This window comes from Lolium rigidum, chromosome 3 (assembly GCF_022539505.1).
Source record: "Lolium rigidum isolate FL_2022 chromosome 3, APGP_CSIRO_Lrig_0.1, whole genome shotgun sequence".
Taxonomy (NCBI): Eukaryota; Viridiplantae; Streptophyta; class Magnoliopsida; order Poales; family Poaceae; genus Lolium; species Lolium rigidum.
In genome coordinates this window covers 377,475,252-377,487,636 of record NC_061510.1, presented here as the reverse complement: position 1 = coordinate 377,487,636, position 12,385 = coordinate 377,475,252, and the positions used below count along the sequence as shown (strand labels likewise).

At 43.7% G+C, this 12,385-nt stretch overlaps 2 protein-coding genes and 1 long non-coding RNA gene across 3 annotated transcripts; 1 reads left to right on the top strand and 2 right to left on the bottom strand.

The window, feature by feature from the left end:
* Positions 1 to 1,217: 1,217 nt before the first annotated feature.
* On the bottom strand, positions 1,218 to 3,021 carry LOC124700600. The gene is made up of 3 exons (XR_007001790.1): positions 2,894 to 3,021; positions 2,603 to 2,704; positions 1,218 to 1,836 (listed from the first exon to the last, which is right to left on the bottom strand). It is a non-coding gene; the product is annotated as an uncharacterized LOC124700600 (long non-coding RNA).
* A 1,729-nt stretch (positions 3,022 to 4,750) lies between these two features.
* On the bottom strand, positions 4,751 to 6,875 carry LOC124697503 (serine/threonine-protein phosphatase 7 long form homolog). The gene is made up of 6 exons (XM_047230087.1): positions 6,647 to 6,875; positions 6,213 to 6,328; positions 5,489 to 6,130; positions 5,330 to 5,415; positions 5,154 to 5,244; positions 4,751 to 5,053 (listed from the first exon to the last, which is right to left on the bottom strand). The coding sequence occupies exons 1-6, from the start codon at positions 6,873 to 6,875 to the stop codon at positions 4,751 to 4,753; spliced, it is 1,467 nt and encodes a 488-aa protein (XP_047086043.1).
* A 24-nt stretch (positions 6,876 to 6,899) lies between these two features.
* LOC124704362 (casein kinase II subunit alpha-like) lies at positions 6,900 to 11,571 on the top strand. The gene is made up of 10 exons (XM_047236615.1): positions 6,900 to 7,240; positions 7,323 to 7,452; positions 8,202 to 8,396; positions 9,005 to 9,162; positions 9,583 to 9,673; positions 9,748 to 9,813; positions 10,811 to 10,893; positions 10,989 to 11,052; positions 11,145 to 11,213; positions 11,325 to 11,571. The coding sequence occupies exons 1-10, from the start codon at positions 6,900 to 6,902 to the stop codon at positions 11,382 to 11,384; spliced, it is 1,257 nt and encodes a 418-aa protein (XP_047092571.1). The 3' UTR covers positions 11,385 to 11,571.
* Positions 11,572 to 12,385: the final 814 nt, after the last annotated feature.

Genomic DNA, 12,385 nt, shown 5'->3' with positions numbered 1-12,385 from the left:
TCATGCTAAACTATCATTTTTGCATGTCTATCTTAACCTCTTACAGATGGCTATGGACTCTCCATTTCAAAGAGATATTATATACAAAGACTTATTAAACTTCAGAATTAGTAGGTACTTGCACTTCAAAAGTATGCAGGAGAAGTCTCGACCACAACTTTAACAATTTGTAACCTTCAAAACTTTCAATTTTGCTTGCTTACTGCACTCACTTTTGAGAGTGCACCGCCGGAGAGACCACTACAACAGTTGGTCGTGGTGCCAATATTGTGGTATTTTATCGTCAGTCAACTGAAGTGGCTATCTAGTCACCGCTGAACAAATCAGCAAACAAAATAGTGTTGGTTCAAATCCTTATGATTTAATAATGTTTGTCGGAAACGTGTGTACCTGAGATGGCCGTGACCATCGGAGGTGAAGGCGTAGTCTCTGACTACTCGATGTAGGCATGGCGTAGCCCATGTCAAGTATCCATTCACCCTAGACTACCTGCTACCAATTACGAGGTAGTCAACTTTGGTGGTATTCTCGCTATAATCTCAGCAAAGCTTTGGAAAATTGCTGTTCCACACAAAATCATGTGTTCATTTTACTTTTTTTCAATAAAAAATTGCATACTATGAACACTTTAGCTATTCGGCATGAAGTCACTGATAAAACATGTCTTTTCTGTGATAAACCTGAGAGCATACAACATCTTTCCTTTGAATGTTTTATAGTTAAACAACCCTGGTATGAATTTGCTGACACTTTAGATTGCAAACCAGCCTGGAGATCCGAGAGGGTGATCTGTTGTTGATAAGGAGTTTGCGCAACAACCTTTGTTTTCGTGGGAAACAAGGCAATCGGATTTGGGATGTTGCGATCAGATATGTCCACAAGTGGAGGCCGTTTGTGCAATGTGCAGACAAAGCACACATCGCTGCTGGACTGTATCTGCACCTTATAAAGATAATGAGGGGCGAACCACTTCGGATAGCCTGGCGGGTTCGAAAATGGAAGCCTAGCACTACGGCCAATACCAACTGGTTATTAAGAATCTGAATGTTCAATGAGACTCCAGAGTGACATTGATATAGTAGAATTAGTTTCAAAATCTCTAAAACACTTCGGCTTTTTGTGTGGGTACTCTAAACTATCATGCTATTTTTGGCCTCGTGCCAGTAATGAAATCGGGTGACAAGTCTTTTATCCAAGAGTATAATCATATCATTTTACCACAACCAATTCCATGCATGAAATCAATGACAATCACACCTTTGCTGAAAAAGGCATGCATTGGGTTCCAAATGTACTTTTCTTCATTTCAGTGTTGCATGCTCACATGAAAAGTACACCAGAACTATTTCTAAAGGCATAAAAAAGGAAAGAAAATTCCCATTTCACAGTGCCAGCTTTTATAATGTTATAAACATAGACAAAAATATATGTGCAAAACCAAAAGGGGAAACTAGATGATCATGAGACACCAGCTTTATTTCCTTGGTGGGACAACAAAGAATAATCACAATCCCAAACTACGCTCCTATCCAACCCTCTCATGACCTAAAGATGACTCCTGGACAGGACGGATATTTCTGCTCCATGGCTGGCCAACTTCAGCGGTGCCCACCCATTGGCGACGCCGCTGGTGCTATGGAACACACGCATGGATGAACCCTCCCGGCGGTCCGTGAGCTGCAGACGGCCTTCTCTTCTTCAGCCATAGAACTCTTGTTCTTCTTATTTTCCTCTTCTCCTTCAGTCGTCGACTTGTTCTTTCTCGTTGTTGTTGCAGTCTTCTCCTTGCTGATCGTCCTCCTGACCTTCTCTTGGCTCGCATGTATCTGTGCATAGCTAAACCCCATGGAAGCCATGTTGAGTACTAGAGAATAAGCTAGAAGGATGGATCAATGCTTGAGTTGATGTGGTTGGGTTGATGTTTATGTGTGCACACATGCGTGTATTTATAGGTGCGAGCTGGAATTGTTGGTGGCAACCATGTGCGGAGCTGTTAGTTTCTATGAGCTTATCTCGTGTGGCAAGCAGCCTCAGGTGTCACGTGGAATGCCGTGGGCAAGTAAACGGTTTGGATATTTTCTTAAGACAGAATACCGCTTTGAGCTTATTGGTGGGATGAGTAGGATTCCCTGTCACCAGGTTAATTTGCTTGGGTGGCAATGCACGCCACTTCATGCTTCACTATCACTTCTGCATGTATATCTTAAACTCTTACAGATGGCTATGGACTCTCCATTTCAAAGAGATATTATACATAAAGATATAGTATTCAGCCTTGGTAGGTGCTGGCACTTCAAAAGTATGCAAGAGAAGTCTCAGACCACAGTTGTAACAAGTGGTAGTATTTAAAACTTCAGTTTTGATTGGTTACTTTTGAGAGTGCGCCGCCGCAGAGCTCTTGACCACAACAGTGCACTACAGTAGTTGGTCATGGTGACGAAATAGTACTATTTTATCATCAGTCAACTGAAGTGACTATCTAGTCACCACTAACCAAATCAACGCACAAAATACTGTTGGTTCCGATCCTTAGGATTTAATAACGTTGCATCCTAATTATGATCTAGTCATCTAGAACACATGGACTGTTAAATGTGTGTACCTGACATAGTCATGACCATCGGAGGCGAAGGCGTAGTCTCGTGCATACTCGATGCAGCATGCCGTAGCCTATGGCAAGTATTCATTCACCCTAGGCAAGTACCTAATACCAATTACAAGATGAAGTCAGGCATGGGATGGAGTGCAGATCACTGAATGAACAAATGCTAATTTGATTAGGAAAATTGCTTGGACCACAAACAGAGAAGACTGTACATACATTTCATGCAACAAAATTGGTAAGAAAATTTCCAAATCCATGTACATCTCTACAGTCTACACTGACACATACCTAAACAAACTGGCATCCAAAAATATTACTCCAAAATAAATACAGTAACAACATTAGGATTCAGGGAGACGACTGCTCAACTTCTTTCTTCCTTTTCCTTCTTGTGAATCCTATCAATTGGCCACCGCCGTTTTGCTTCTCGCATTTAATAACTCTCGTGGTTGGCGTAGCCTCGCATTTTCATGTGAAGAAACCGTCGCTTCCTCCTTTTAGTTATTTCATCCCGGTCCGCATACCCATTACGAGTGGAATTCTCCTCCACCAATGTATCGCTTGCTTCTCCGTTGAATGGACCAATACATTTCTCTCCAACAACAAGTGATATGTGCAGGAGTGACAACAAGTTTCGCTGAACCGCAGGGTCCAAAGAGCTATTCTCAATGTAGTCATCAACATTCTTTTGCAACATAAGATTTTGCACCGCATGAACTCGTCCCGAATAGCATTATCCTTAGGTAGTTTCCGAACGTAATCTTGCAGTACCACCGGACCCCGGCACCGCAGCTCGGAGGTTCTTCCCGTTGAGAAGCCGATGGAGGTTCAAGCATTTCCACTCATTGAGCTTAACTTGTTCATGGAAGCACTAAGGGTCTCTCCGAGTCCAAGGGCACTAAGACTAAGAGCTTCACCAATCGCCCCTCGCCTATACTATTGTCCGTTCTCATGACCAGTAATGTCTTCGATCGTATCACCCTTCCCGGATACACTAGTGATTTTTTGCAGCTTGACCATTATGTGAAGATACACCCAAGATCATATAAGATTCTGGACCACCCGATGGTTTACTCACAGCTTCCCGACCTCGCTATGTTATTAAGATAAATATGAGTGGCCTCCATGTAATTGTCCTTCAAGAGTACATGGTCGGTCTCTTCAATCGTACTATTGTTGATCACAGGTGCATTAGCAGTGCTCCCGCGATTCGTTATTAACCTTATTGTGGATCTTATTGTTATACATAAGTTCAGCAGCCTCTCCGCATTTCCTCAATCTCACTGGGTGGAGAGGAAGTTCCCGTAGGACCTTCTCCATTCTTCATTTCGCATCCGAAATCTCCTCCAAAGATAGCATTCTCTCGCAGATGTATTAATCATCTCAGCCCACAACATCCTTTACAGTGTACTTATAATGTACCGCATATTGACTTCCGTCATGGAAACATCAATAGGATCTTCTTGCCGATGCGATCCTCGATCCGAGCTTGCTGGTGCCATCTCCTCTAGGAGGAGGCCTTACAAGTGTTCCTCCTTCAGGTTGAATTCCCCTCATTCCGTCCAATTGTAATATGGTATTTCCCTCCATGTAATCATCAGTAACTTGTTCTACCTTTCCAGGATTAGCTTGAATAGAACCCACAGAAGTTGAACAGGCCGTGGCTGATTTAAGACTCTCATTTCCTATTTCAGTGGGAAGACCAATTTGCATAAACTGCAGTTGACCTGAGGACAGAACCATATGTTGCTGCTTGTAGTTTAAGTGGGTTGGTTCATTAGTGCATGGTGTGACAAAGAACCGTACCTTTTTCATTTGAGCAAGAATATACATATCAATATCACCAAGTGATTTTTTGACCTTCTCCCCGTCCATTTCACCCGATAACAACGTTCTAATTCGTACTCGCACCGTACTTACCGGATCAACCTCGTTCATGGTTAATGAAATTTGTTAGAAAACTAAATACATACGTAAAGATCACAAAACAATCAAACATTCCGAACTTCTTACCAGGGCTTTCTCACCGTGCCCGCACAACCGATAGGATATGACCGGACATTCAACCGGAGTAGAGATCCACCGACGTGTAATTTGCCGATACCATTTTAAGTAACAGCTTCCTTGCATGAGTAGGATCTGAATTCACGGTATTCTCAGCTGGTCAAGAATCGAAAGGAGCCTATTATCCCATTGCTTAATGTACTTCTCATGGTAAGTAGACCAATCCTCATCTGTTTTACCCTGCATTGTCACACGCTCAACTGCCTCAACTGGGTCTGGAATGTGCTGTATCATTCCAAATTGTAGTAACACACGATCAGGCACATGCATTTCCACTATCTGGAAGCAGATCAATGGAGTTTTTGATCGCCAGACTGCAGAACCAAGTGTGCATAGCGCAGGCAGGCCACCAATCAGACTTGGTTTGTACGGATCCCATGAAATCTAGAGAACATGCAAAAAATACAGCTATAGCACTACGCTCCTTGTAGCATATCGATGGAGAAGAAATTTATATTTTTTTCTACAGTTGATGAAGTCATACCTGACAATCTGCTATAGTATCAAGTCCATGCCTGTAAAACTCGTGGTCCATGGACCGGACATTTTCACGGTTCTTGAAGGGTACATCCCATCTAATTATAAAATGATGTAAACTTCAGGGAGAATAAAATGACATAACAGGAAGCGTTTAGCAAAACAATCCGAACTTAAAATAACCTGCATCCAAGGGGCTGATCAATTGTTAGATCCTTATTCTCCAGTCTTTCAGGACGGCCTATCTGTATATGCTCCCATGCCCATATCTGCAATGTGTGCCGATTTGACATTAATTGCTGCACTAAGTGAAAGTACTGCATGGCTGGAGAAATATACTACCTGAAGAAGAGTGAGAAAGGCACAACAGTTAGCCTTGCCCTTCATGCTGGCCTTTCCAAGTTCTCTGTAGAGGTGAGCAAGAACAGCAGCCCCCCATGCCATCTCCCCCGAGGCATCAAAATCACGGAGCAGTGCCAAGTATCTCAAGTGCACCCGTGTCCCACTCGGGTCAGGAAATAAGCTGCAGCCAAATTGGTACATTATGTAGGCTCGCGTAGCATGCTCTATTTGCAACTTACTAGCCCCATCTGGCAAGCTTGCAAAGGTGTCATGCAACCACGCGATGTTGACAGAACCGCCTTTTATCTGCGGAGGTTCTCGGCCTAGCAGCTCTAAACACAACTGTTCCCAGCGGCAGCCTGTTGCACCGGTGACGGGAGTACCGTGTACGCGAAGTCCAGTAAGAATCGCCACGTCCTTCAAGAGCACCGCCATCTCCCCGAACCGCAAGTGGAAGGTCTGCGTTTCGCGCCGCCACCTTTCGACCAAAGCGTTTAGCAGAGCATGGTCTAACTGAACCCTCTTCAGGAAAGACAGGTGGTAGAATCCAGCTCGCCGCAGTAGCGCGAGCATTCCCTCGTGCCTCACCTCCCACTGGTTAAGCCTCGTGCCGTGTTCGATAAATCTAATAGGTTTGCAGGCCTGCATTTTTCAGACCAAAAAGAGGTCAGCTGATACTGAAGCTTATTTTTGGAAAAGCTTGAGGAAGCTTGTAAATTGTTACCTTCCCAGCAAATATAGCTTCAGACTTGTGAAGCTCCTGCTCCACCAGAACTGATTTGTCAACAGGGCCAGGATCTGGGTTCTGCTCCATCTGCAGCGAGTAGAGAATAGTACTGGCTGTCGTTATATTATATGACTAACCGAAATGCCTGCAATGGCCAACAAAAGACGGCTTCATGAGTTCATATCTGCGGAGAAACAGGGACATGTACCATACTAAGTACTGTACTAATAACAAACAATCGAAGAGTGCCAGCATTTGTAGCTAAAATGCTGATTAAGGGAACAGAAGTCACGTGCATTTGAAACACATGCTTAAGCAACAAGGGCCTAGGGTTTGACCTGCGCTCGAGGTCCTTGAGCCGCCGTGATTCCAGCTAAACCCCCCAATTAACCGGCGTCCATGGCAGCGCTCGCGCGCTTCGCCGGCGGTACTTCCCTGAATTTTTGCCCTCTCTTCTGGTAGTCGGATGGGGATGGAAGCCGGCGGCGTGTAGCAGGTGGGAGGCGAGTTCCTCTCCGGCTCCGGGTAAGGGCAAACGCCCCGGGCTGGGCCGAGCAGCCCACTTTCATGGGCCTCATGGGCCGGGCCGACACGAGATGTTCCGCAGGCTGCTCTCCCTGTCCGCGTCCGCGTCAGCTCCGTCGAGCGTGAGCAATCCATCCTCTGGAGCAGAGCTACTACTTCATGGCCTGGCTCGCCCTGCGCAGCCGCCTCCTCCCCCACTCCGCCGCCGCCGCCGCCGCCGCCGCCGCCGCCACGCCCCACCGGCTCCTGCTCTGCCTCCTCTCCACCGCGGCCCCGCGCCACTCCCACGGCCACCACCACCACCACCACCGCCGCCGCCACTCCCCCACAGTCTACGCCAGCGCGGCCGCGGCCGCCGAGGCGCCGCGCCCCATGCCGCCCATCGCCCGCGCCACGCGCCACCCCGGGGGCGCCTCCTCCGTCGCGCGCGTCTACGCCGACGTCAACTCCCAGCGGCCCAAGGAGTACTGGGACTACGAGGCGCTCAGCATCGACTGGGGGTACGGACGGATGCGCGTCCTACAGATTCGCTGCTAGCTAGGGTTTGCGCTCTGATGTCGCTGCTCCTGTGCGTGGGTGCAGGGAGCAGGATGGCTACGAGGTGCTGCGGAAGGTGGGCAAGGGCAAGTACAGCGAGGTCTTCGAGGGCTTCCGGACCGGGAGCCAAGAGCGGTGCGTCATTAAGATCCTCAAGCCCGTCAGGAAGAAGAAGGTACAGCTTCATCTTTGCAATGCTTAGTTCATGTGGCTGTTGTGCTTTTCTTGATTTTTGGTTAGTGTGCTATTGCTGGAGTGTTAATCTGGAAGAGAGCTCAAGTGCCCTAGAGTAGTAGAATCTTTAGTTTTGACAGTGCAAATTTAACTTCGCACGGATAGATGCTAATCTTAGCGTTGATCTGTGTGATTTGGTTATACTTCAGACCTTGTTGGAGTGTGTGACACTGTTGCTCCATGAAAATGTTGTGTCGTTGTGTGCGTTGACCTTGTAACTATGTCCTCAGACATTCTCAGTTTTCAGGATCTCAGCTCTATTCTAAGTCCTTGTAAGAGTTTGATTAATGTCAGTTTTAGTTTTAGATGTCGTTACCCCCCATGATTGGGGATATAAATAAAAATAAAAAATATTGAATTTGATGTATGCTATGTTGTCCATGGAACTGCATCAGAGCATGATCCTGATGCAGGGATGCTTACTCTCATGTACAAGTTTCTTACCTCGTTTCTAACTTGGCAGATAGTGATTACTAATTACTTGGTTCTTCTAGATTTATCGTCTTACTAGCTGATAATAATGTTCTAGCATATGTCTCTTGTGAACTTTAGGAAAATCACAGTTCAATGGTGCACACTTTATGCCGATGTTTTTGGTTATCTGTTTGCTCCATTGCAAAGTATTATCATTGCATCTTGTAACGTATCTTTGCAACCCTTATCGTTTATTGAGTTATTTTTATGATGCAGATAAAGAGGGAAATAAAGATACTTCAGAACTTATATGGAGGACCGAATATTGTTACGCTACTCGATGTTGTCCGAGATGATGATTCAAAGACGCCTAGTCTAGTCTTTGAATATGTCGACAATACCGACTTCAGAGTGCTCTACCCCACTTTATCAGATTATGATATCAGATACTATATTTTCGAATTATTGAAGGCAAGAATCTGAATCGTGAAAGTAGTTACTAATTAGTAATAGCATATTTCTGTCTCTTTCTACACTGAATAAGAGTTGCTGGCACATCGTAGGTTCTGTCTTTCACTTTTGTTTGGGTCTATAGAATCTCATGGGTTAGTAAAGTTAAATTGTGCCAGTATGGAAGATTACCATTTTGACGAAGTCAGGAAGTTGATCATTGCCTGCATGATATCAGCTGATTAGCACATTTGTTTGTGCAATCAACTATATATTTATCTCCAGATTAACCATGTCACTTCAAATAACATACCTAATTGAACCATGACTTGCAAATTGTAATGAATTTTGACCAATGAAATCAATCAGCTGCAGTAAATCAAATAAATGTGTGAATGTACGCATGAACTGCAATATTACTACCTGCTTTGCGGTATATGAACATATCGTAGGACATTGAAAGAGGTTAAGGTTTGCCAAACTAATTTGTTTGTTGAGGCTTTCAATATTCCAATGATAAACACTGTGGATGCAACATACTGAACAAGCATCTACATTTGTTACAAGTTTGCTATCCTTCAGAGTACATTCAGTTTGATTGTCTTTAACTTTTCCAGGTGTTTGTGTAGGCACTAGATTTTTGTCACTCACGGGGTATCATGCATCGAGATGTCAAACCCCACAATATCATGATTGATCATGCGAAACGTCAGCTCCGTCTTATTGATTGGGGTCTCGCTGAGTTCTATCATCCCAGGATGGAATACAATGTTAGAGTTGCTTCAAGGTAAGTTCTGTTAGCTCTAAAAGTTTCATGTTCTTGGACTTATTAAGCTTGTTAATGAGGCTATTTTAAGTACACAGCAAGTTTGAATACTGTATTCGCTTATGGACTTCCCAGGTGTCCTACCTGTTTATATAACTAATGACTTCGGCACTTCTCGATTTTGGAGCTCTTTTATGTTGGATCTGCTTGACTTGTTGTGTTAACTCATAGCAATTTTAAATTCCACCTACCTGACTTAGTGGGAAAAGTCGTGTTGGGGCAAAGTTCACAGTAGGTTATGTCACTATTATATCATTCACACATATAAATATCATAGTAATTGTTCCCAATTTTCGGTTTTCATTAGTGTCTAGCAGCTCTGGCTGGTTTATATATTCCTTATATTTGTCTGTTGCTTACAGCATCCTGCTTTGTTGACAGGTGTTATAAGGGCCCTGAATTACTTGTGGATTTGTTAGACTACGATTACTCATTAGATTTGTGGAGCCTTGGTTGCATGTTTGCAGCAATGGTAAGTGGCAAGTCTATGATCAGCCAATCATCTGCATTACCAGACTTCTATTGATATGTATTTTCAATCAACAGATATTCCGTGTGGACCCTTTCTTTCATGGTCAGGATAACTACCAGCAATTAGTCAAAATAACCAAGGTATGTTCAGTCATTCAGAGTTTCTTAAAGCGTTCATCTTGAATCTTGAGCTGTTTGAAATGTGAACTGGTTAAATATCTGTGCAATACCCACAACTTTCACTTGGTTGGTTAAAATTGCACAATTTACATGCTTGATAAAACTTACACATTTGTGTGGAATTTTCATACGAGTGGTCTTGTAGAAATTTAGTGAAATATCCCAGCTTTAGTATCCAGCTTGTGAAATGTAACTGTATATCTACATCTTATGGCTTTGTAACTTGGCTTTGCAGCTTACATTCTGACCATCATAAGTTCATAACCATGCCTTGTACATCAAATTGCTTACAATGCTTAAATAGCACAACAATTCTACAGAAAAAAAAAGAGCATAGCAATATTATGGAGTCTAATTCATTTCTGGCCTTGTACACACAGAGATGCTAATTTATAATAATCAGGCAAAGCAATGATTTTGATTTCCCTGCTCATCCAAAGGGATTGGGAACATATCTAGTGCTACCAATGCATGCTAGCAACCCTAAAATATTGTGAAAAGTCCTGAAAAAAAGAGAGTCAGTAGCATACGTCTCTAAAGGGATTGGCCCTGATCGATGCAGTATATTCTACTGCCAATGTCAGGAAGCCTGTCTACCATTGTTTATGCATGCATGTCTATGCTCTTTCAGAATATGGAATTCTCTAGAATTTGTGCAGCACATCCTTGTATTGCCCTTAAGCTCATTAGGACTAGCTAACATATATGTTTTGTTAGTTCTACACTAATAACCTGTTTGATTTTTTTCATCAGCCGTTTTGGAACAGTGTTCTTTTGTTCCACTACACTGAAGAAATAGTTGTTCGGAACATCTTATAAAATTCTATTATATAGGAATAGTGTAATTGCAAAATGAGTTATGCTGATTGCTTCTATTATTTGTAAGAATCAATGCTTTTTGCAGTTTTCTTATATGAGTATATATGACTCATGTATGCACTACGTGTTGCTGTTGTAGGTTCTTGGAACAGATGATTTCCACAGCTACCTCGAAAAATACGGCCTTGAGATTGACCCACAGCTTGAAATGCTTGTTGGAAGGTCATGCATTGCTTTGGATTATCTTTGGGACAATTATTTTCAGAAACAGCAATTCAACATAATAGCATGATTCTAACTATATATTTTGCCTGCAGACACAGAAAGAAGTCATGGATAAAGTTTGTTGATGCAGAGAACAGACACTTAGTGAGCCCTGAGGTTATTCACGTTGCCTCTAATTGAACCTGGCCCACTACACATTGGATCATTGGATGTATTATTTTTAACATTTTGTTTTCCGCTTTTAATAGGCAATCGATTTTCTAGACAAGCTGCTTCGCTATGATCACGAGGAACGGCTTACAGCAAAGGAAGCCATGGTACGTCTTCCCGCTCGTACATCCAAGAAGCATTTTTTGTGGGAACAATGCTACATGAAATGTGTGCATTGTTTAACACTTGAAATGTGACACCATTTTTATTCTGTACAGGCCCATCCCTATTTCAATCCAGTGAGAAGCTCTGAAAGCACCCAGGAGTATGGTCAATAGCGATTTGCACTGTCGTGCAAGTGACACGACATATATGACAATTTTTTTTGTAAACTGCATGTCTGAACATGAACTAACACAGAATGAGTGTATTTTATTTTCGAGGCGCGTGCATGGTATATCCAGAATAACGCATTGACTGGGATGTAATTGTCACATTTTTTTTGTTTATTTGATTTCATTCTTATTTCTCTGTTGCTTCCGAATATTTTTTTTTTGTATCAATAAGATTCCATCTCGCTAGTTGGTTTTGAATAGTCTTCACCTAGAAATCTTTGGCCACCATTCTTCCGTGTGTTTTGGCCTGATTCTATTTCACTGTAATTTCCCTGATTTACGTACGAGAGGATGTTACTTGGTGTCTGCTGTGAATTCTTTTGAGGGGAATTTTTATAGAGTGAGAGTTAGACTGGATGTTCGTAAACCTCTGAAGATCGTTGTTTCCATGGTACGTGAGAAGAAAAGGGAGCTGTTCTTTGTGAAGTATGAGAAACTCCCGAACTGGTGTCAAGTCTGTGGGCATTTAGGCCATGAATACAAAGATCATGGGGATGGTCTCCATCCTCCGCAAGCGCTGGTCTTCAAAGATCTGCGTGCCTCCTGGTCGATGAGTCAGGGCAACCGGCCTGGGCGCGGCAGAGGATCTCGGGATGCAGGGAGAACTGGAGTTGGCCGTGGGCGAGGCGGTAGAACGAGCTCGTCACAAGTTGTTCTGCATGAAGATTCTGTTGGGGAGGAGATCATGGATGAGGATGATAAACTCGGAAGCAGGAAGAGAGCGGGGATGGCCTCGGCAAACCCTCCGCTGGGTGCTCCTTCCTCTGGGGAAACAGGAGGCACGCTGGTACCTGTTGGCAAGGGTGGCCAGGTGGGATCACTTGTTAACCAATTTGAGCCTTTGGCGCCTCCAAGTCCTAATCCGATAAGGGACCCTAAACGATCGAAGACTGTGGAGGAGGAAGGGATGACACAAGATAACACCACTAATGGCGCGTTGGCGG

What these genes read in the sequence shown, in the direction of transcription:
- LOC124704362 (XM_047236615.1), top strand. Translation starts at nt 6,900, where the DNA reads ATGGCCTGGCTCGCCCTGCGCAGCCGCCTCCTCCCCCACTCCGCCGCC. An exon ending in AATTAGTCAAAATAACCAAG is followed by an intron (nt 9,814 to 10,810) that starts GTATGTTCAGTC and finishes TTGCTGTTGTAG; the next exon opens with GTTCTTGGAACAGATGATTT. An exon ending in CTTGAAATGCTTGTTGGAAG is followed by an intron (nt 10,894 to 10,988) that starts GTCATGCATTGC and finishes TTTTGCCTGCAG; the next exon opens with ACACAGAAAGAAGTCATGGA.
- LOC124697503 (XM_047230087.1), bottom strand. Translation starts at nt 6,875, where the DNA reads ATGGATTGCTCACGCTCGACGGAGCTGACGCGGACGCGGACAGGGAGA. An exon ending in GAGGGCAAAAATTCAGGGAA is followed by an intron (nt 6,329 to 6,646) that starts GTACCGCCGGCG and finishes ATATAACGACAG; the next exon opens with CCAGTACTATTCTCTACTCG. An exon ending in GATCAGCCCCTTGGATGCAG is followed by an intron (nt 5,245 to 5,329) that starts GTTATTTTAAGT and finishes TTTTATAATTAG; the next exon opens with ATGGGATGTACCCTTCAAGA.